Here is a 21,172-nt window from a genome sequence, read left to right as displayed (position 1 = left end):
GAGAGAAAAAGAAGCGAGGGAACCGTATACTCCCTCCTCCGTTCAGGAAAAAAAACATAATTCTAGACACGACGTACATGACCTTGATTGTTTCTGTTGGGTTTCAATTCTAGTCTACTTTAATTTGTTTGGGACTTAAAGGCTTTGTTATTGTTGTTGTTGTAGACACGACGTACATGCACTGCAGAGATGAACACACTGGCAAAAGAAGACGTGACTGCGACCATCACTCGTGATGGGAAATCAAATCAAATTAAATGAAAATCGATGTGGTTTTGCTAGGGGGCATATATTCTCCCCCGTGTAGGCCTTGTTTAGATTGAAAAAAAATTTTAAACCAATGAATAGTAGCACTTTCGTCTTATTTGATAAATATTATCTAATCGTGGACCAACTAAGCTCAAAAGATTCATCTCGTGATTTCCAACTAAACTGTGCAATTAATTATTTTTTTTTACCTACATTTAATGCTTCATGCAAACAGCTAAAAATTGATGTGATGGAGAGATAGTGAAAAAATTTAGAATTTTGAGGGTAAGTAAACAAGGCCCTAGTATACTCGAAAGAAAGTGATCTCCGCAGCTCGTTTTCCGCTTGTCAACCTCGCTTTCGCTCGCGAGGTAGTAGCCAGGGGTCACGCCTAACCAGGAATCCCCTTGCGTCCGTTGCCCAACCACTTGTCCGTCAGGCTTGCACTGAAACAATTCCAGATCCTGCACTTCTGCCTTCCCGCTCCCGACACATCTGAATTGAGAAGAAAGACGAGAAAATTTGAGAAGCTCACGACAGGGTTAGCCAACTATGGGTAGGTAGCTCATTGGTTCAGTCACGGCTTATCAGCCAGTCAATAATGTTTTTCTCCCACAACAAATTAGCATCAATCGGGCTTATCAGCTCAGAAACCAACCAGCGAACGGACCGAGAGATGGATATTTGTTAACGGCTACTGCCCTGTTCACTTGGTTGATAAGTCATGATTGAAAATACTGTTGGCTGATTTGTTATTAGAGAAAAATATTGTTCGTTAACTGAAAAAGTACGGCTTATAAGCCAAGCGAACAAGCCATACAACTTTCGTTTACTCTGGGCCTTGTTTAGTTCCCCATTTTACAGAATTTGGCACTATGCAAAAAGAAGATTCCCCGTCACATCAAACTTGCGGTACATGCATGGAGTACTAAATGTTGACGAAATCAAAAACTAATTGCATAGTTTGGTTGTACTTTGCGAGACGAACGTTTTGAACCTAATTAGTCAACAATTAGACAATTATTATCAAATAAAAACAAAATGCTACCGTGCACTACAGTCGCCGCTCTTTCCGGCGGCGCCAACTCTGGCAAGCAACTAAACGCGGCCCTGATGATTATTGGTGCACGGGCCGGGGTTGGTTTCTGCCTGCTGCCCTGCACGTCTGAATGCGATCGTAACTAGGAGTATAATACTACTATTATATTTGAGTTTCACAACGACTAACACATGTAACTGTAGCTAGCTGTAACCTTGAACTGTTCCTGATTGATCAGGCCCCGTTCAGTTCCAACCCCAAAACCAAAAATTTTTAAGATTTCTTGTCACATCGAATCTTGCGGCACATACATAGAGTACTAAATGTAGACGAAAAAAAAATTAATTGCACAGTTCATCGAGAAATCGCGAGACGAATCTTTTAAGCCTAAATAGTCCATAATTGGACAATTTTTACCAAATAACAACGAAAATGCTATAGTAGCCAAAAGCCAAAAATTTTCGAAACTAAACGCGCCCTCAGTTTGGATGCAGACTGAACTGTCCTGGGCTTTGGACTCGTGCTTGCATGTTCTTCAGAAAATTGTTGTCACGATGGGAGTGAACTCGATATTACTACAGTAGTATTCGATCGTCAGCGCTCCAACTCCAACGGTACTACGAATGTTAATTGGAGCTGAACGAAACTTCTAGAAGTCGCTAGCACAGTGGAGTCGTTCTCAGCAGCTGGCGCCCAGGCCCAGCTGAACCTGACCAGGTAGCGACTCCCAACCCTCCGTCTTAAAGAACCGAGACCGGTTTTTTTGCCGAGTGCCAGGTGATTTACCGAGTGTTTCTTTTTTTTTTTTTTAGAATTTTATTATATTGATGCTTTATCACATTGCCTTTTTTTTATGATGTAATTCATAGACCATACACATGGGAATCCTATATCTTTCTTATTCTTCTTCCTTCTATCTATCATCCCTCCTTTTATCCACATCCCTTTAGTTTTGCTTCACAGCCTAGAATCAGGTTTCTTTTGTAGAGAAAAAAATGCAGTTGCTACAACTATATGATAGATCTACTCATTTTTGATAGATGTATTTATTCTTTTTCGGGCACTTGGCAAAGACGTCTTTGTCGAGTGTTTTTTTACACTCGGTAAAGAAGCTATTTGCCGAGTGTTTTTTTTAACACTCGGCAAAGAGTCTCTTTGCTGGGTGTTTTTTTTTACACTCGGCAAAGAGCTTCTTTGCCGAGTGTTATTTTTTTAACACTCGATAAAGAAAAATTCAAAACACATTTTGAAGCAGTAAATTAATTCAAATGAAAAAGTTTTCAACTACAAAGTTGTATAACTCATCAAGATGTACAATATTTGTTTTGATCTTTTCTTCATACGACAAAGTGAAAATAAATTTGTTCACAAATCTAACATATCTCTCTTGTAGTTTATGAAACTATAAGAGAGATATTTAAGATTTATGAACAATGTTAGAACGACCATGTCGGATGAACAGATGATCAAACAACCAAAATAAACTTTGTAGATCTCGAAAAGTTATGAAACTTTGTAATTGACAACTTTTTGATTTGAAAACATCTTGTCATGCAAAACTGCGTTTGAATTTCAAAATTTTAAAATTCGAACTTTTCAAACGACCTCGGATGAAAAAACAACCAAAATAAACTCTGTAGATCTTGAAAAGTTATGAAACATTGTAGTTGACAACTTTTTGATTTGAAAACATCTTATCATGCAAAACTGTGTTTGAATTTCAAAATTTTAAAATTCAAATTTTGTAAATGACCTCGGATGGAAAAACTTCCTAAACTAAAAGTGTAGATCTCGAAAAGTTATGAAACTTTGTAGTTTACAACTTTTTGATTTGAAAACATCTTGTCATGCAAAACTGTGTTTGAATTTCAAAATTTTAAAATTCAAAATTTGTAAACGACCTCGGATGGAAAAACTTCCTAAACTAAAAATGTAGATCTCGAAAAGTTATAAAACTTTGTAGTTTACAACTTTTTTATTTGAATCCGTTTAGAGCCTCAAACATGTAATTTAGACTCGGTTTAGTATAATATATTGGAAACTAAAACAGAATTCAGACACAGTGTGGTGTAGCGGTAGAGGAGGTACGTGCACAGCGGGAGGTTTGAATCGCGTCGGCCGCGTAGCCATGAAATTCACACGAAAAATATCGTAGATGGGTGGGTGGGCGCTGGCCGGTGGGGGCCTTCATCGATAAAAAAATTCCATTTTTTTGGGTAAAAATTCCTATTTTTTCGGGTTTTTTCGGTTTCAACTTTGCCGAGTGTCGGGCACTTGCCGAGTGCCCGATAAAAGACACTCGGTAAAGTTGGCTTTGCCGTCACTGTTTTTGACAAGTACTGTTCGCCGAGTGTTACACTTGGCGAACCATTTATCGAGTGTTTTATGTCTTTTGCCGAGTGTTTCGGGCACTCTGTAAATTCAAGAGTCCGGTAGTGCTCCCCGTGATCAACATCTAGTTTCGAATAAATTTATTAAAAAAATATATCATGATTAATATAAGACGTTCCATTGTGTTTTAAAATTTGTACTACAATTGTCTAATGAATCGAATTTAATTTGACAGATTTAATGACATAAAATCTATCGACATATATCTAGACATTTACAGTAAATCTATCCGTCACTCGAGTGTTTTTCCTTCTCGGCTCACTCGATTCTGTGATCGTCGGATGAGGTGCTGTCAACGGATGCGATAAGCGCGCAAGCGGTTACGGAGCCCACACACCACACCGCGTTCCCTCCGACACAGGACGGGACGGCACGCTGCAGGTGCATACAGTGAGAGAGAGACGTGCGCTCGCTGCAGAGTGGACGGGAGGCAGGAGGCTTGGGAAGTGAACGTACGGCAGCATGCTGCAAGCCTATCAGAAGTCGATATTAGCCCGGGCTCGCTGAAACTTGCCTGAATCGAATGAAAACACTGTTCGGGCATTGCAAAAAATTTTAAACTGATGAATAGTAGCACTTTCGTCTTATTTGGTAAATATTGTCCAATCGTGGACCAACTAAGCTCAAAAGATTCATCTCGTGATTTCGAACTAAACTGTGCAATTAGTTATTTTTTTTACCAACATTTAATGCTCCATGCAAGCGGCTAAAAATTAATGTGATAGAGAGAGTGAAAAAACTTAGAATTTAGAGGTGATCTACATTGGTAAGCCTTCCACTGTCGTTGGGTGCACAGGCTCCAACTAGTATCGCTGGTACATGTCATACCAGTAATCCTACCTGGCTAGCAGTATCAGAGTTGGAGCAGATTATATTTTATTGGATCATATTTTACTATTTCTATTTAGACATAACTTATATATTTAATTGGTGTAAGTTTTGATCAATCAATTTATTGGCTTTTGATTTTCTATATGTTTTATTTGGTTCTTCTTTGAAATTTTCTAATTTGCCTTTCATAGAAATAATCTGGCTAATATTTTTTATTTTGTTTGTTTAATATTTTTTATATTATTTGGATATTTGTTTTGGTCCATCTGATCCGGATCCAATGGTGATAGCTATCGAGTGTTGGTCGGATTAAAATCACTCGATTATCTCCTTTTTTTTTTCCAAAATCGTGTGTCCGGTTGGCCTTCAACACTCGAGTGTCAGACTCCTCTGAAACACCCGACCGCCTCCTAGACACTCCCACTTATTACACGTTATAAATATTATTATTTTTAAATATAAAAATTTAACTCCTCGACAAACGAAGTGCTTATTTAAGGTCTTGTTTAGTTTCAGGCCGTAAAGTTTTGGAGTGTCACGTTGAGAATTCGTCAATAAATCGCGAGATGAATTTATTAAGCCTAATTAAGTCGTCATTAGCATATGTGTTATTGTAGTACTTTATTGTCAAATAATGAACTAATTAGACTTAAAAAATTCGTCTAGTAAAATAGTCGCAATCTGTGCAATTAGTTATTTTTTAGTCTATATTTAATACTCATGTCCAAATATTCGATGAGATAAGATATAAATTTTTAGGGAGGAACTAAATATGAGTCGGATAGAGTAGGCTCTACCCGGTTAACCAAGGCCTTGTTTAGTTCCAAAAAGTTTTTTTAAAAAGTGCTACAGTAGTCATCACATCGAATTTTGTGATATGTACATGGAGCATTAAATGTAGACAAAAAAAAAACACTAATTGTACAGTTTGGTTGAAAATCGCGAGACGAACGTTTTGAGCCTAATTAGTCCATAATTAAATACTAATTGTCAAATAAAAACGAAAATGCTACCGTAGCCAAATTTCCAAATTTCGTCCGCTAAACGCAGCCCAACTCATTTCGTCCGCTGGGTCTGCCGGCCGGCTGTGGCAGCCACCGCGTAGCCTCTCCGCTCTCTCAGCCGTGCAGCGGCTCGCTTGCGATCCTCGTGGGTCGTGGCTGGGCTACAGATTAGGGCGTGTTTAGATGCAAAATTTTTTAGGTTTTGGTTATTGTAGCACTTTCGTTTGTATTTGATAATTAATGTCTAATTATAGACTAATTAGGTTTGAAAGTTTCGTCTCGCGATTTCTCACTCAACTATACAATTAGTTTTTTTTCGTCTACATTTAGTACTCTATACATATGCCTCAAGATTCGATGCGCAAAAAATTTTAGGAACTAAACATGCCCTTACTCAAAAGTCAAGAACACACATGCCCTGATTCCTGGTCTGCGCGGGCGCGCGCTCTCTCGTAGTCTAGTGCCTCCGGCTGCACGGACTCCACGCGCGGCTCTCACGCATGCCGCGCCGCCTCACGGTCACGACACCTGCTAAATGAGCCATGAGCGCGACTCTTCTCGTGGAAGCGAAGCAAATAGGCGCGGAACAGAAGGCGACACGTCTGAACGTGAGAAATAAACAGCAAGTCGTCAGGAACAGCTGGGCATCGCCATCGCCATCGCCATCGGCTGAGCCGCTGAGGTACACATGAAAGCCACCGACCGAGGCTTGTAGCATTACGTAGCAGCAGGCGGCCGCCCGGGGCTGGCCGCGGCCGGGTGAGCCTGCCTGGCTGCACCGCTGCAGGCCTCTTTGAGCCGTTGTGCGTGCCATGCCATCATCCGCCAGCGCGGCTCCAGCCGCGCGGCGTCCGGTGCAAGCTTCGCGTTCCCTGGCCGTCCGTTAGCCTGCCTGCCTTCAATTCCCCTGGTGGTGCTGGTGCAGACCTGTAGCTGTATGGAGCCGACAGTTGTAAAGCGTCGCCACGGCTTGCAAATTGCAATTCCCACGCTAGTTTGGTTCCAGAAACCATCTAGTACCGCTGACCTGCTAGGCTGCTCGCTCTCTGTTGCATAGCTGTTGCCTTGTACACAAGCAAAGCCAAGGAGCGCGTCGCAAGGAAGCAGAAACTCAGAGGGGGCAAACCGTCACAAACCCTCCTCCGTCGCCTCCCCATATATCCCCCGGTCTTCTCGTCGCCCGCTCCCGGTCCCGGCAGCACGTCGCCTCGGCCGTCGCCCCCCACCCCCACGTCTCTCTCCCGTCCCTCCCCAGTCTTTCCAACCACCACCCACCCGATCATTTCCAGCCAAACCAACGCACACCCTCCCACGTCAGCAGAGCCGCGGCGGCCAATGGCCATCGAGGTGGACGCGGCGGCGACAGCGGCGAGGGCGGTTTCGGAGACGGCGCCCATGTCCCCGGCCGCGGCCGAGGCGGCGGCGGGCCCGGCGCGTCCGCGCGGGTGGCTGAGGAAGCTCATCCCGAGAGACTACCACCTGCCCCGGAGCAGCCGGCGCTGGAGGCTGGCCGCCCCGTCCGCGGTCGGCGCGTCCAGGCTCGCCTCGTCGCTCTCGCGCTCCCTCAGGTGGAAGCGCCTCCCGGGGCTGTCCTCCCTCACCCTGCGCAGCGGCTCCGCGGCGGCCGTCGTCGACGCCGTCGCGTTCCGCGTCATGTACGTCGTCGAGGCCGTCGTGCTGGGCCTCGCGCTCTCCTGCTTCTTCCTCTGCTGCGGCTGCCACCTCTGAGCAAAGCTGCCTTCACCACTACTTGGCTCGCCACTACTTGGCTTGGCCTCGGCGTGTAATGGAAGCCATCGTTTTGGTTCTTCTTTCGATCATCTTCCTGTAAATTTCCTACCTTTTGCTTTTGGTAAAAAAAGAATGAAAATTTGCGATGCCTATCGGGAGTTGATTAGTTTAATTTACGTGTTTTGGATGCTGTGGATGCACGAAATTGCGATCGTGGAGACTGGGACCCAATGAGTTCTTGTTTGTTTATGCATAGCATATTGTGTCGTTGTCCCGTTAAAAAAGCAATAGCGGGATATATTGCAATCCAACCAACCAACCAAAATCGAGGCGGCTTTGGGTAATCGGCAGCTAGCGAGCAGCTCCGGAACGGGGATCATGGAGGAGGGGCGGAAGCTGGAAGCGGCGGCGTTCGGTTTCCCGGCGCCGGTGCAGCCGGGGTCCACGCGCGTGGGGTGGATCGGCATCGGCGTCATGGGCGGCGCCATGGCCAAGCGCCTCCTCGCGGCCGGGTACGCGGTCACCGCGTACGCTCGCACGCCGTCCAAGGCCGACAGCCTTGTCGCCGCCGGCGCGAGCCTCGCGGACTCGCCGCGCGCCGTGGCCGCCGCGTGCGACGTGGTGTTCACGATGGTCGGGAACCCCGGCGACGTCCGCGCGGTGGTCCTGGACGCCGCCACGGGGGCGCTCGCGGGCCTTCGCCGCGGCGGCGTACTGGTGGACTGCACGAGCTCTTCCCCTTCCCTGGCGCGCGAGGTCGCCGCGGCCGCAGCCGCGGTGGGCTGCCACGCCGTCGACGCGCCGGTGTCCGGGGGCGACGTCGGCGCCCGGGACGGCACGCTGGCCATCTTCGCTGGTGGCGACGAGGCCGTGGTCGCCTGGCTCGACCCGCTTTTCGCTAACCTCGGCAAGGCGACCCACATGGGCGCGGCCGGCAGCGGGCAGAGCAGCAAGATCGCCAACCAGATCACGGTGGCCGGCGCCGTGGTGGGGCTCGGCGAGTCCGTGGCCTTCGCCCGCGCGGCCGGGCTCGACGCGCACCTGTTCCTCGGCGCCGTGTCCAAGGGCGCGGCCGGGTCGCGCATCATGGACATCTTCGGCGACCGCTTGCTCCGCCGCGAGTTCGCGTCCGGGGGCAGCGTGCGGTACATCGTCAAGGACCTCGGCATGGCGCTCGAGGTCGGGAACGGCGGGGAGGAGGCCAACGTGCTGCCTGGGGCGGCGCTGTACCGGCAGATGTTCTCGGCGATGGTGGCCAATGGCGACGGCGACTTGAGCTTGCAGGGACTGATCACCGTCGTTGAGCGCCTCAACGGCATTGTCAAGTAGCGCAGGCTGCAGGCAAGGTGTTCGCCGGAATGCAGCCTGGACTCGAAAACTTCTGTATTTTTTCCTGAATAAAATTTGGGGCCATGGTCAATACATGATGATGGGCTATGTCCACTGTGTATCGAGCTTTGATTTGTTGGTTTGCGTTTGTCATTTTGCTTGTGAATTGTGAAATAACGCCACAGCAACATCAAGCACCTCAACTGAAACCAACGTGATTATCTGACGGCCGAGGACTAATTTGCGAGGACTGTAAACACCAAGGGGCTTCCTGCTGAACCTTGCAAGATTTTTTACGTGTCAGACAGATATTTGCACCGTCCAAGATAAATACAGTGACATATACGCACTCTGCCGTTTCTGTGTAGTGTCATCTTATCTCTTTCGCCTTCACTCTCAAAATCTTCAGCAGAGGGGAGTAGAGGAGCAGCAGCAGCCAGCAGGACCAAGAATGGCAGCGCCAGGTTCCCTGGGACTTCTCCACGCGCCGTCCTTCGGCGCGGCCAGGTGCCAGCCTATGGCGAGCCGGGCATCCGCGCGGCGAGCGCCACGGGCACTGTTCGCCGTGCGCGCCTCGGCTGCTGACGCCGCCAACAAGGACGCCGTCCTCAGGGCCTTCCGCGAGAACAGGGCTCTCAAGGTTTATCTCCTTACACGTCTCCTTCACCGTATCAATCCATTGATGCCAGCGTAGTAGAAATTTGTGGATGTACTGCCGTATTTACAGTGGACAATTGAAGGAATTTTGTTTTGTTTTGTTTGGACGAGTTATCCTTGCTTAGTGATGATTAGCTGATAGCTACTGACTCTTTAACTGCTTTAACTGTGCAGATAATTTCCGGGCTTCAGAACTTTGACAGGAGCAGTGTTGCATCTGTTGTCACAGCTGCAGATAAGGTGTGGATAATGCATCTACCTGTCAATGCTTACTAGTAGTTACTATTTCGTTCTTGCAGACTTCTTTGAGACTAAATAATGTGAAAAATGAGCTAGACTTGTGTTATACTATTTTTCAGACATACTATTGTGCCCCGGAACTCCAAAAATATTACTTATGTCCCCGATGATTTTGTTTATTAGTTTCTTCTAGAGCTATGAATTATCTAAGATTGTGTCACTGATGATTTTGTCAAGATAGAAATCTAGAATCAGACGGCAGGTCGTTGCCCAGGATTCGATGTTCCGGAGCGGGCACTCATTATTCTTCATCCAGGATGTTAATTGAAGTCATTGTCAATGCAAGTTAGCTTTATAATCAACCTATTCTCTTCGCATACAATCAACATCTATGAAAACCAGGAAGCAACCTATACTAGCTATAATTTTCTAACACGTGTACTTTTTTAAGAAAAACAAGAATGCAACCTGTAGATTAGCTAAATTTGGAAAGTGTCTGTTAGAAGGGCTTTTTTCCGCACAAGTGTTAAACCAAAATTTGTTTGAATAGGTGGAAATAAAGCTGTTACTTGTCTACTCGACTTTATTCATGATCATGTTATGAGCCCATTACTTGTCAGTCATCATAACAAACTTGCTGTACTTTTGTTAATGGCTGCAGGGAGGCGCAACCCATGTTGACATAGCATGTGACAAGGACTTAGTAAAGGTTGCCATGGATCTTACCAACCTTCCGGTAATCTATCCATTCTTAGGGTGATTGGAACCTGTGGTTGTAATTGCGGTTTCGCCTAGCATCAGAGTTGGTTGTGCACTTGTGCTAAGTGCATTCTGGGAAAAATTGCATATTGCAGATCTGTGTCTCATCTGTAGATCCTTCAGCATTCCATTCTGCAGTAGAAGCAGGAGCTAAAATGGTCAGCCACTAAACTTCAGATGCTAACTATGCAAAAATTTGAAAAGAAAGTCATTTTTCTATAACAAATATTTGCCCCCTTAAACCTTGTTTCTTTCAGGTTGAGATTGGAAACTATGATTCTTTTTATGAGATGGGCATTGAGTTCTCCTCTGAGCAGGTTCTTACTAACCTGACCTATTCAGAGCTGCTAAATTTGCTATTTTATTGAAGCATACTCCAAAAGTTGAATATTGAGAGAAATTTACTGGTGTAACCAATTTCAGATACTGAAGCTGACAAGGGAAACAAGGAAGATGCTTCCAGACATCACATTATCAGTAACAGTTCCTCACACACTTAGTTTGCCAGACCAGGTATATCATCATCCCCAATCACTAACCTTAAGACAGCGTATAGCGGCACTTATTGGTGGCAGTTTTGTTAGAATCGTGGGAGTGTACCTCTGTGTGTAACCGTAGATCCGGGTAGACCTCTCCTTTAGGGTTTCTCTACTGGCCCTTGGACAGTAGCACCGCAGCAGCGTAGGACGCCGGTACCGCGGCGTTGTAGGCATCGTGGTGGCGATGCCACGAAGTCCAGTGGCGACCGTGGTGACCCTGCAGAGGCGACGGCGGTGGTGGGGCATCCCGTCGCTGGCAGGACGCTTTAGATCGGTTTAGGTTTACTGTGGGTGGGATGGCGGCTGCTCCGTTGAACTTCGTAGTGCGAGCCGTGATCCCCACCTCTCTTTTATATGTGCTGTGCGATAGGAGCCCACCAACCATGTTAGGGTTGGGCTCCCCGATCAGGGAGCAGAGACAAGGGCCCAATAGGCCGTTGGGCCTATTGGTGGAGATCAACTAACAAGTTTGACAATACATTTAGCGGTATAGTGGGATATATCATCAGACGATAAATGTCAAAATATATTTCTAATTTTCATTAATATTACCCTTTTTTCATTCCAACATGACAGGTTAACAGCACATCAAATCGAAGTCTTAAAAGTCACAACTCACAATTTGACCACCTCTGTCTCCTTTACTGCTTTTCAAGTAACCCCAATCATAGTTCATCAGATCTAGTCAACTTCTTGCAGTCGCAAAACATGTAACACGTGAGTGAACTATATCTTTGCCCATATACTCAGAACAAGAGGATGAGCATAGAGGAAATTTGTGAGTACCTTTGCTCGTTTTAGGTTCCTCATTTCTTCTAGCATGAGGCCTATAAGACTATGACCTGGGCTATACGCGCAACCAAAAATATATGTGGTCAGGTCCCTACTTTTGCCCTCAATAATGTTGCCAGCAAGCTTGGATTTCGGTGCTGTAAGGTCATATCGCCACTATTTACAACCATGCTTAAGGCACAACTTTTCGGTAACCACTATAACTGATACATGCTTTAGTCTTGCTAATTTTGACTCTTATTTGTAGATGAGACTTGCAGAGCTACTCGAAGAGGAAGGAGCTGATATAATCCAAACCGAGGGTGGAAAATGTTCTAGCCCGACAAAGCCTGGAGTTCTTGGATTGATTGAAAAGGTATAGTGAAACTAGGACAAAAAAAGAGGGCATGTTGCATTCGGTGGTTCCTTCATTGTATCAAATTACATAGTGTTTGTAATTGCAGGCAACACCAACACTCGCCGCAGCATACTCCATCTCTCGGGCTGTCAGCATTCCAGTGATGTGCTCATCAGGGTTAAGTTCGGTGACTGCACCAATGGCAGTAACTGCAGGAGCTGCTGGAGTTGTATGCACTATACTTGAAGTTTTTTTCTTTAAAAGATATAAGCAATGTGATTTTTAGAAGAACCGAGTTCTGTTCTTCTGACTGCAGGGAGTCGGTTCTGCTATTAACAAACTCAACGACGTTGTGGCAATGATTGCTGAGGTGAGAAGCATTGCACAAGCAATGGGGCTTTCGCCAAGAATTGTCTCTGAAAACTTGAGAACAGTTCGTCACTAGTGGCTAGGAATAGCGTCACTAGTAGCAGCTAGGAATACCTTGGCATTTCTGAGCAAACTTGAGCTGTCAATAAGAAAGCAAGAGATGCATCGACTCTTGCATTTTCTCTACGCTGTCTTTTGCCGTGGCAGTGAGTAGTGCGAAGCGAATGGCATCAAAGAAGTGTGACCTTAATCAATGGAAGTTGTAAGACCCCAATTTTCATGTGCTTCTTCATCTGCAAAGTGTTGTTATCTTGTCGAACTCACAATAAGCTTCAGATAGGTGCTGGGTTTGTGGGAACATCGTTTGTACAATACAAATGAGATCTTGCACTTGCAAATCCGACTCTTTCGTTTGTGTTGTGCTGAGGAAAATTATCTACCTAGAAAAGTTCACAGAGGTTCAAATGCTTTGTACAAAAACCAATTCATCTTTGGTATGTGCTGAGAAATAGGAATTGTTTGCGCCCCCCCCCCCCCCCCCCCCCCCCCAAAAAAAAAAAAAAATGTGCCTGCACCCTTTGGTCTAAGGGTGGCCTTTTAGCTCGAAAGCCTATGTAACATGTTTTACCCACCAAGAGGTGGAATGGAAATAAAAAGGACCTCCTATTTATACGATTCTAAGGGGAGCGGCAATCCCACCTCGGTCCTATTTGGATGCACTAGCAGGAATGATCTGGTTAATAGTTCACAACTAATATTAGCTTCCACCTAGGTCTCTTCTCTTATAATTTTTCCAAATTCTTCAATAAGCTTCGAAGTGAAATACCTTTTCTCTTGTATTCAGCAAATTATTTTAAATTTCCAAATACGCAGTGCTATATTCGATAGTTTCCATGATAAAGACAGGCTAGAACAACAACCTATCAATAGTGTTTTTTCTGAACAACGTTGCTAACAGCATCAGTGACTCCGAAGAAACAGCATTAATGACTCCGTGGCCCAATGGATAAGGCGCTGGTCTACGGAACCAGAGATTCTGGGTTCGATCCCCAGCGGAGTCGTTCCTTTTTTCATTTTTGTCTTCCAAATTCAGAATTTTCACTGAACGACCTTGCAGCATTCATATCCGGGTTCTTTTCTTCCAAATTTTTGTCTTCCAAATGAATTTTCACTGAACGACCTTGAAGCATTCATATCCGGGTTCTTTTCTTCCAAGCTTTTGTCTTCCAAATTAAGAATTTTCACAGAACGGCCTTGCTGCATTCGTATTCGTTCTTTTCTTCCAAATTCAGAAATTTCACTCAACGGCCTTGCAGCATTCATATCTTTCGATGCGCGACTTTGCAGCTATTGTCCCCAGCGGAGTCAATCGTATTTTTTCCTTTCCAAATTCAGAACTTTCACTGAACGGCCTTGCAACATGCCAGCATTCATAGCATTCACCGAGCGGCCTTGCAGGCTATTGAATCTCCCACTCGTAGTCCAGAACGCTACAGTAATACCGAATGCTCAAAGCTCACTCAGGCCCATAGGGTAGATTGTTGTGTGCATCCTCTGTGAACGTCGACGTCTGTATTGCGTTTAAAAAAACAGAAAAAGGAGATCTCGAATATGCCATTCAACTCAAGTATGGAATTTAAGCGAGCGTTTAGTTGCAGGAAGTTGAAATTTGAAGCTACTGTAGCACTTTTGTTTTTATTTGACAATTAGTGTTCAAACATGGACTAATTAGGCTCAAAACGTTCGTCTCGCAATTTCCCACAAAACTGTGCAATTAGTTTTTTTTTTTTCTACATTTAATGCTCCATACACAGGCCGCAAACATTCGATGTGATGGCTACTGTAGCACTTTTTTGGATTTTGGGTTGGAACTAAACATGAGCTAAGACTACATGACTCTACTTCTCAAGTACAATTTGCAACAAATGATGCAAAATTTATTGAGAGAAAAGGAGATCTCGAATACCCATTTAACCCAAGGATGGAATTTTAAGACTCCATGTCTCTACTTCTCAAGTACAATTAGCACCAAATGACGCAAAATTTTATTGAAAACTAACAGATGGTCTATGCATGTGGAATTGCCGAGTCAACCAGATCCACATCCAAATCTGCATCCAACATATGGCCAAGTCGCGAGATCTTATCGCCGCTTATTACCAGTCGCAATTTCCCACGCCTGCAAAATCTGATGCACGATCTCCTCAACGCCCACTCCATGTTTCACCTGCATAATAATAATTATTATTATATAAAGATGCCATCATCACTGGTTTCAGTGAAAGTAAAATGTCTTTGAACATGCAACCCTGTTCCTTGCAACTAGCATGAAGTCATGAGAAAAAAGGAAGAATACTAAAGATGTGCATAGTTTGATCTTGAACCTGCGCAAACACAAAAGGCCCTCCTTCCCGCATGCGAAGGGCGTCTCGTTCCATTACAGCCAGATCAGCTCCAACAGCAGGTGCTAGGTCTGTCTTGTTTATTACCTTTGTTCAGAAAAGTTGGAATTTTATGCCAGCCAAGTAAAATATGACCAGTGTGCCAAAAGTCAAAATAGGTTCACGTAGTTACAAATGATGCTAAGTGCACACGGTTACAAATGATGCTGGCAAGTACAGTATGACGCACCAAAAGATCAGCCTGTGTTATACCAGGGCCACCTTTTCTTGGTATCTTGTCCCCACCAGAGACATCAATAATGTAGATTATGTAGTCTGCTAATTCTCTGCTGAAGTTAGCTGCCAAGTTATCTGCATGGGAAATGCACAATGGCGCTCTTTAATGCTGGATTGTTAGAGTTTTGGAAAAGAAAGGTAACCCAGGACACTATTTTGGAAGAAAAAAAAACAGTAGAATAGAAATGCAAAATTTTCTTTTATGCACGAACTTGAAAGAAGCATATTCTCATGTCCAATATCAAACATGAGACAGCCAGAGAGGCAGCATGATCCCAGCGTGGCAGAGCTTGCACGTAAATTGAGCAGGGGCCAAAACAGCTAAGATAGATTAATCCAAAGCTTAACTAGCTGATAGTGTGTACATTTAGTGGAATTTGCAAAAAGAGAGGGAGGCCATGGCCAATGTTAGCCTCAGCAAAGCTCCGCCCCTGGATCCCAGTAGAAACTAACATTACTCTAGAATAACATTTAGATGGATAGGTACGTTTACATGGATATATCCAAGACAATAGGAATGACCTGAATTTAGTTTGGATCGATACGGATATATCCATAACAATAGGAATGACCTAAGCTTAGTTTGGATCCAGTAAAAAATATACCTCCCCCAGATTCACAGAGTAGCAAATCAGCTTTGTACAAGTTCGATAGCTCCTCAAGAGGACCAAGATTTATGCTGATATCTTCACGAATAGCCGCATGAGGGCAACCTCCAGTCTCTACTGCACGTATGCGCTCTTCAGGCAGAGCTCCATGTTTGATTAAGAATTCTCCATCTTCTTTTGTGAATATATCATTTGTGACCTGAATATGAAGGGAACAAATAGAAAAAAAACCCATTGTGTATATTCTATGCTTTGGAAAATGATGCAAGAAGAAAAGTGCAAAAATTTCTATATCAGTGCAGCGCACAGGTAATCACTGATTTAGACAGGGAAACATGCATTGGTTTAAGTTGAATTATCAGAAATGTGATAATAAGACCTACTTTTACAAGTGAAAAGTCTGAAGATCAGAAGCAGGGGCAAAACTGAAGCACTACATTATAGATGAATATCTTGAAATCATATGACCGGGCATGCAGAAAATCTTATGTAGCATTGCATTTTCAGTTTGGTGAGGAAACTAGATAACTTCTGTAAAAGAATCAGAGGGCAGAGTCATGCCACATACAGCTGCAAGACTATACTTGTCGCGTAGGAATCTGCATAATGCTAACATCAGGGCAGTTTTCCTGAATAAGGAAAAATGTTCATAGAAGTGTTAGGAACCATATAACTGTAAATGTAGCTGGTCAATGTATAGACAACGAAGTTTGTTGGTTTCAGCAGTAGAATGTTATTCAGGCTACAACATGAACGTGTGCTTACATGCAATGTTCCAAATTAATCACATCAACTAACCACTCCAAATGTCAGGATGGAGCTTCAGGAACAAAGTCAATGAAAGGGTATGAACACAGGCAAGCGCTTTATCGACAAAGATCCCAACGATGTCCAGCAGCTTCCATAAAAAACAAACCTAATCCCAGACTAATCTGAAATTTGCACCGGTGCTGCGGTGCAAGTAGGAATTAAGAAACAAGTTCAGCACGAATGCAGTGGAGACGCGTTTCTCACGTCGCAATTTCACAGCCTCCGCCAAATAACCGCGCCGGAATTATGAGATGTAGGCTACCAGCGATTGGAAGTAGTAGTAGAAAGCAGCCGAGCTCACCCGGTGCCGACGGGGCCTCCAATGCCGACGGTGAAGGCGCGGTCAGCGAAGTTGCGCGAGGTGAGCGGCGGCGCGCGCTTGGTGAAGTCGCCGGGCGAGTAGATGGGCTCGTGGGAGTGGGGCGCGAGGCCGTCGTGGGAGTGCCACACGCGGCCGTCCTCCCCTACCCACGACCCCCCCGCTGCATGGCCACCGCCGTCCCTGAAAGCGCAGCAAAACCACACCAAGCGTGCGTCGAGTCAGATGTGCAGACAGCGAGACCGAGATCGCGGAAGACTAAGAGTGATGGCACACGCGTGCGCACCCATGGGAATGGTGGTGGTCGTGGTCGTGGGAGTGGGAGTGGGAGTGGTGGTGATCGTGAGACGCCATGGATCGGAGCTTGGAGGTGGAATCGAGAGGGAGGCTGGAGACTTCGGATAAGGGAGGAGGCGGAGCGCAGATTTTTCTGAGGAGGTAGCAAGACTAGTCAGAAGATGCTCGTTGACTTCGGGATTCTTGTTGGCGGATCCAAGAGCGGAAGCGTTGAGACTGTTCAGGAGAAGTGGGCCAAATCCGAATGGGCTGGTCGCGGGCCTGCCAGCTACAGTTATTTCCGCACATAGAGAAATGGGCCATTAGCAGGCTAGTAGACCGTTGGAGGCGCCGACGCACGCTGGGAGGCCGAGTGGAGAGGGAGCCGTCGCCGGCGGCGGCCTCTGCCTGGAGTCGCTGCCTCGCGGAGAGAGAGTCTGGGACTGGAGGCGTGATGGAGCCGAAGCGGGCGGCGGCGGCGGCGGAAGACCGGCTCTCCTCCCTCCCGGCGGAGCTGCAGGATGAGATCCTTGTCCGCCTTGACCTCCGGGACGCCGTGCGCACCTCCGTGCTCTCCCGCGCCTGGCGGGACCTCTGGAAGTCGCTCTCGGTGATCTCCCTCTCCTTCCCCCTCGGCACGCACCCCTCCGTTGTCGACAGCGTCCTCCTCCCCTACATCGGCCCCCGGGTCTCCCTCTTCAACATCTGCGTCGACGACGCGTCTGCCGGCCGCATCGACGACTGGCTCGTCGCGCTCTCCCGCTGCAGCGTCGAGTCCATCCACATGCCTGGCCAACTCAGTTCAGACTATTTCAACCTCCACTCCTCCATCTTCTCCTTCGGTGGTCTCATACTCTCATGTCCCTGCGGCTGGTATGCTGCAACATCCCAACCCTCCCCGTAGGATTCGCCGGCTTCCCCGCGCTGCAGAAGCTAGACCTCAACTCTGTTGACTTCCCAGCCAATGGGGAGAACCAATTGGAAGCTATCATTCGTCGGTCACCCTTGCTTCATGCCCTGGATATATCTGATGTGTTCATGCCTGATGACTGCCCAGACTCAGTGATTGAGGCACCCAATCTCCGCAGCCTGACAATCTATTCAGCGTATGACCATGGCTGGCGAATTGGAGAGCTGCCATGCCTCGAAGATGCCGACATTAATGTGTCACTCTGTCCGCGGCATGAACATGACTATGGGGATTTCCTTGCTCGGTTTGCTCAAGTTCAAAAGCTCACCCTCTTCTTGCCGGTACGTTATTTTGACTTTGCTCTCCTTATTATGTGCTTTGGCATAAATCAAGGCTAAAACGCTAGCGCTTGGCTCAAACTCATTACATAGATCCGGAATTTAAACATGGTCCCCTATACTAATAAAATGACGTGAAAAACTACACTATTAATTAATAATAAAGGAAACCCTATACTGACCATGTTCGCTTCTCTTATAATCCATCTTTTCTAGCTTGTTTTTTTTAGCTGAAACAATGTTTTTCTCTTCCAACAAATCAGTCGTAACAGTGTTTCGGCTTATTTTTTCAGCGAAACGAACGGGCCGGTATGAAATGACGCGAAAAACTACACTATTAATTAATAATAAAGGAAACCATCGTTTCATTGGTGCCCTGCTTCCATGTGCCTGTAGTCCCTTGTTATACTAATGACACAAAAGTCACCCATATTTATAGACCCTGAATGACTTTATCCAGTTTCAATGTCCTTTTTCTTTGTCACAGGACGACGATTTTGAGATACCGTATATACTTTGTCGGGTTCATAAACCCGGGGTCCCTCGGGGACCGACTTCCACATCAAGGCTCAACCCAAGAGTCTAAAGCGACAGGCCAGAAGGACAGCCCAGTCATCGGCCGGAAGGTCTGGCCGAAGAGGAACAACGTCCGCTCATCGGCTACTTCGGCCCACCTCTCCGACCGGACCGTTCGCTTCGACTCCGGCCGCCTCCGGACGGCCCCTCCGATCGGAAGGCCTGGCCCAAAACACCACTTCCGACTCCGACCCCGCGTCTCCGATCCGGGTTCGCAGGAACCCTGCTCACCGCTCTTCTCCGACCGGCACACTTAGAGCCGACTGGAGCCATCCGACCGATGACGCCCGCTCGGTGGGAACCAGAAGACGTGCGGAGAAAAGCAAGGCAAGGCTCACAAGTCAAAACCACTATACTAGGGATCATGCCCTGCACGGAATAGTACTCTGCGGCTACCCTGACACAAACAGTATTGTAGGCGCTGATATCTCCCTCTATAGTATTATAGGGGCCGCTAAAACTCCCATACGGTAAGGCCCCCCACGTGCCTCTGGACATCGATAGCGGTATGGACGCTAGGATTTACCGTACCGGGTGAACATAGCGAGACTCCTCATATGCCTCTAGGCATCAAACAGCATTTGCAGGTACCGACGTCCACCATCCCTGAAAAAGACAGCACGACCTCCCGTATGCATCTGACATTTAACAATGACATCAACAATGTTGTAGGCACCTACTATTATCTTGTATCCACCGGCGTGGACAATAAGGCTTGGTAGGCGTGGGCAACAAGGCTCGGTAGCATACATACCCTCACCCTCTCACTTGTAAGGCCATCTCCTTTATCTATAAAAGGGGACGCGCCCCCTCTAAAAAAGGGAGGGCCCTTCTTGAAGATAACAAGCACCGATCGAGTTCACTAGCTCACGACCACAGAACCGCCGGATTTGGACTCCAAGCACACGCTTGAACACTTAACTCATAGCGTAGCTCCTATCGCTCTCGGTCCTTCCGACAGGAGCCAACCGGACCTCCTGTACACCCCTTCTTCCTCCTTCTCGTTTGTAACCCCACTACAAACTTCGAGCACCTGGGCTCAGGAATAAAGTCACTGACCAACCCAAACTGGACGTAGGGCACGTTGTCTGAACCAGTATAAATCCTGTGTCATTGAGTGCTAGGCCACCTTCGATCATAACGTACGACAAAACTACAAGTATTCACTAGTTGGTCACTTTCTGCACCGACAATTGGCGCCGTCCGTGGAGAGGACGCTGTACGTTCATCACTTTTTGGTCATCGGATGACCCACTTTTCCGCCACCCTCACCGTGGCAGGCTCGGGCGATACGATTCGCTTTGGCTCGCTGGAGTTTCCTGCACTCTCACTCGCTGGGATGCGTGTTCCACTCGTCTTCGAGCCATCCCAGGCCTTCCTCTTCGGAAGTCTGAACTTTGCCGCCGACCGGCTCGGCGTGCTACATCTCCGCGAGGAGGCTCATGTCTCGGCACCCGTCGGAGGAGCGCCCTCCATCAACTCCAGGACGCATGGCTTCGACAACACGGCATCTGCACTTCTTTCCAAGCAAACTCTCTGCTCAAACCCCGCTGTGAGTAATATACACGCTGTTATTTACTTACTATTCTCTATCTTCCGCCGATTACCTGGCGGAACCCCGTTGTCCCCAACACAACCGTCGTACGACCAGTAACCCTATGGCCTCGCGTCTTCCGCGGACGCATACGCCCGGAAGCTCCGAAGGATGCCTGCGTCGCCCCCTCTCACATCCGAATTCGTGGGAATGGCGAGCTATGCTCCCACCTGTTTCCTCGACCTCATGGATGATGATGGCGAGAGTGATGGCTCTAGCATCGGCAACATGGCACCTAGCCACCGTCCATCCTGGGAGTGCGCCATGGCGGACCCTCTGGGACACCCATCGATAGAAGCGGAGTCCTCACGGACTCACGCCTCTCCGACCCTCACATGGAGACGCCCGAGCTCACACTTGAGCACGGGGAGGAACTACGACAACGGTGGTTGCATCAGCCACCAACTGCACCGGCACGCCCAGCGCACCACACTACGCCCCGCGTGCATAGTCCGGCGAGTGGCGCCCGGGGGCGCACCCGTCAGGTCTAGCACAACACCATGGACAGGGGAACCGATCCCCCGCAGTTCGCTCGAGTCGGTCAGAACATCACCGCCGCGGCAATGCTTCTGCGCGGCCTGTCCGAGCCGAACGACCCTCATGAACAGGCGATCCACCGGAACCTTCGGGCACTAGTGGAGACCACCGCTGTTCAACAAGTGGAGTGCTCCATATCGTGACGCCGACTCACGTCCTCGCTCTCCGCCTAGGGAATGAGGACGTGGCAGATTGGTCGCTCCACCCGATCGTCGCTACAATTGCCGAGTGCTGCACAGGAGGCCGCACAGGCACCTCA

The 21,172-nt window shown here is 47.2% G+C and overlaps 3 protein-coding genes, 1 non-coding gene and 1 pseudogene across 4 annotated transcripts; 4 read left to right on the top strand and 1 right to left on the bottom strand.

The window, feature by feature from the left end:
- Positions 1-6,444: 6,444 nt before the first annotated feature.
- On the top strand, positions 6,445-7,323 carry LOC136517294 (uncharacterized). The gene has a single exon (XM_066510836.1). It carries the CDS (start codon positions 6,850-6,852, stop codon positions 7,240-7,242), a length of 393 nt encoding a protein of 130 aa, XP_066366933.1. The 5' UTR covers positions 6,445-6,849; the 3' UTR covers positions 7,243-7,323.
- Positions 7,324-7,464: 141 nt separating this feature from the next.
- Positions 7,465-12,773, top strand: LOC136517295 (uncharacterized). The gene is made up of 10 exons (XM_066510837.1): positions 7,465-8,570; positions 8,911-9,214; positions 9,406-9,471; positions 10,133-10,207; positions 10,326-10,388; positions 10,488-10,547; positions 10,654-10,743; positions 11,809-11,916; positions 12,005-12,127; positions 12,215-12,773. Exons 1-10 carry the CDS (start codon positions 7,624-7,626, stop codon positions 12,341-12,343), a joined length of 1,965 nt encoding a protein of 654 aa, XP_066366934.1. The 5' UTR covers positions 7,465-7,623; the 3' UTR covers positions 12,344-12,773.
- A 482-nt stretch (positions 12,774-13,255) lies between these two features.
- Positions 13,256-13,328, top strand: TRNAR-ACG (transfer RNA arginine (anticodon ACG)). The gene has a single exon. It is a non-coding gene; the product is annotated as a tRNA-Arg (tRNA).
- Positions 13,329-14,223: 895 nt separating this feature from the next.
- LOC136516779 (urease accessory protein G-like) lies at positions 14,224-17,135 on the bottom strand. Its single transcript, XM_066510260.1, has 7 exons — positions 16,969-17,135; positions 16,665-16,865; positions 16,122-16,182; positions 15,551-15,752; positions 14,899-15,020; positions 14,652-14,756; positions 14,224-14,494 (listed from the first exon to the last, which is right to left on the bottom strand). Exons 1-7 carry the CDS (start codon positions 17,034-17,036, stop codon positions 14,411-14,413), a joined length of 843 nt encoding a protein of 280 aa, XP_066366357.1. The 5' UTR covers positions 17,037-17,135; the 3' UTR covers positions 14,224-14,410.
- Positions 17,136-17,223: 88 nt separating this feature from the next.
- The window catches only part of LOC136516778 (F-box/FBD/LRR-repeat protein At1g13570-like), a 29,263-nt pseudogene continuing 25,314 nt past the window's right edge, over positions 17,224-21,172 (top strand).

This window comes from Miscanthus floridulus, chromosome 17, assembly GCF_019320115.1.
Source record: "Miscanthus floridulus cultivar M001 chromosome 17, ASM1932011v1, whole genome shotgun sequence".
Taxonomy (NCBI): Eukaryota; Viridiplantae; Streptophyta; class Magnoliopsida; order Poales; family Poaceae; genus Miscanthus; species Miscanthus floridulus.
The sequence above is the reverse complement of the archived record's forward strand: the minus strand, read 5'-3'. Positions and strand labels throughout refer to the sequence as shown.

What these genes read in the sequence shown, in the direction of transcription:
- LOC136517294 (XM_066510836.1), top strand. Translation starts at nt 6,850, where the DNA reads ATGGCCATCGAGGTGGACGCGGCGGCGACAGCGGCGAGGGCGGTTTCG.
- LOC136517295 (XM_066510837.1), top strand. Translation starts at nt 7,624, where the DNA reads ATGGAGGAGGGGCGGAAGCTGGAAGCGGCGGCGTTCGGTTTCCCGGCG. An exon ending in GCGAGAACAGGGCTCTCAAG is followed by an intron (nt 9,215 to 9,405) that starts GTTTATCTCCTT and finishes TTAACTGTGCAG; the next exon opens with ATAATTTCCGGGCTTCAGAA. An exon ending in TGGATCTTACCAACCTTCCG is followed by an intron (nt 10,208 to 10,325) that starts GTAATCTATCCA and finishes TGCATATTGCAG; the next exon opens with ATCTGTGTCTCATCTGTAGA.
- LOC136516779 (XM_066510260.1), bottom strand. Translation starts at nt 17,036, where the DNA reads ATGGCGTCTCACGATCACCACCACTCCCACTCCCACTCCCACGACCAC. An exon ending in TAACACAGGCTGATCTTTTG is followed by an intron (nt 14,757 to 14,898) that starts GTGCGTCATACT and finishes TTCTGAACAAAG; the next exon opens with GTAATAAACAAGACAGACCT. An exon ending in GGCCTTTTGTGTTTGCGCAG is followed by an intron (nt 14,495 to 14,651) that starts GTTCAAGATCAA and finishes ATTATTATGCAG; the next exon opens with GTGAAACATGGAGTGGGCGT.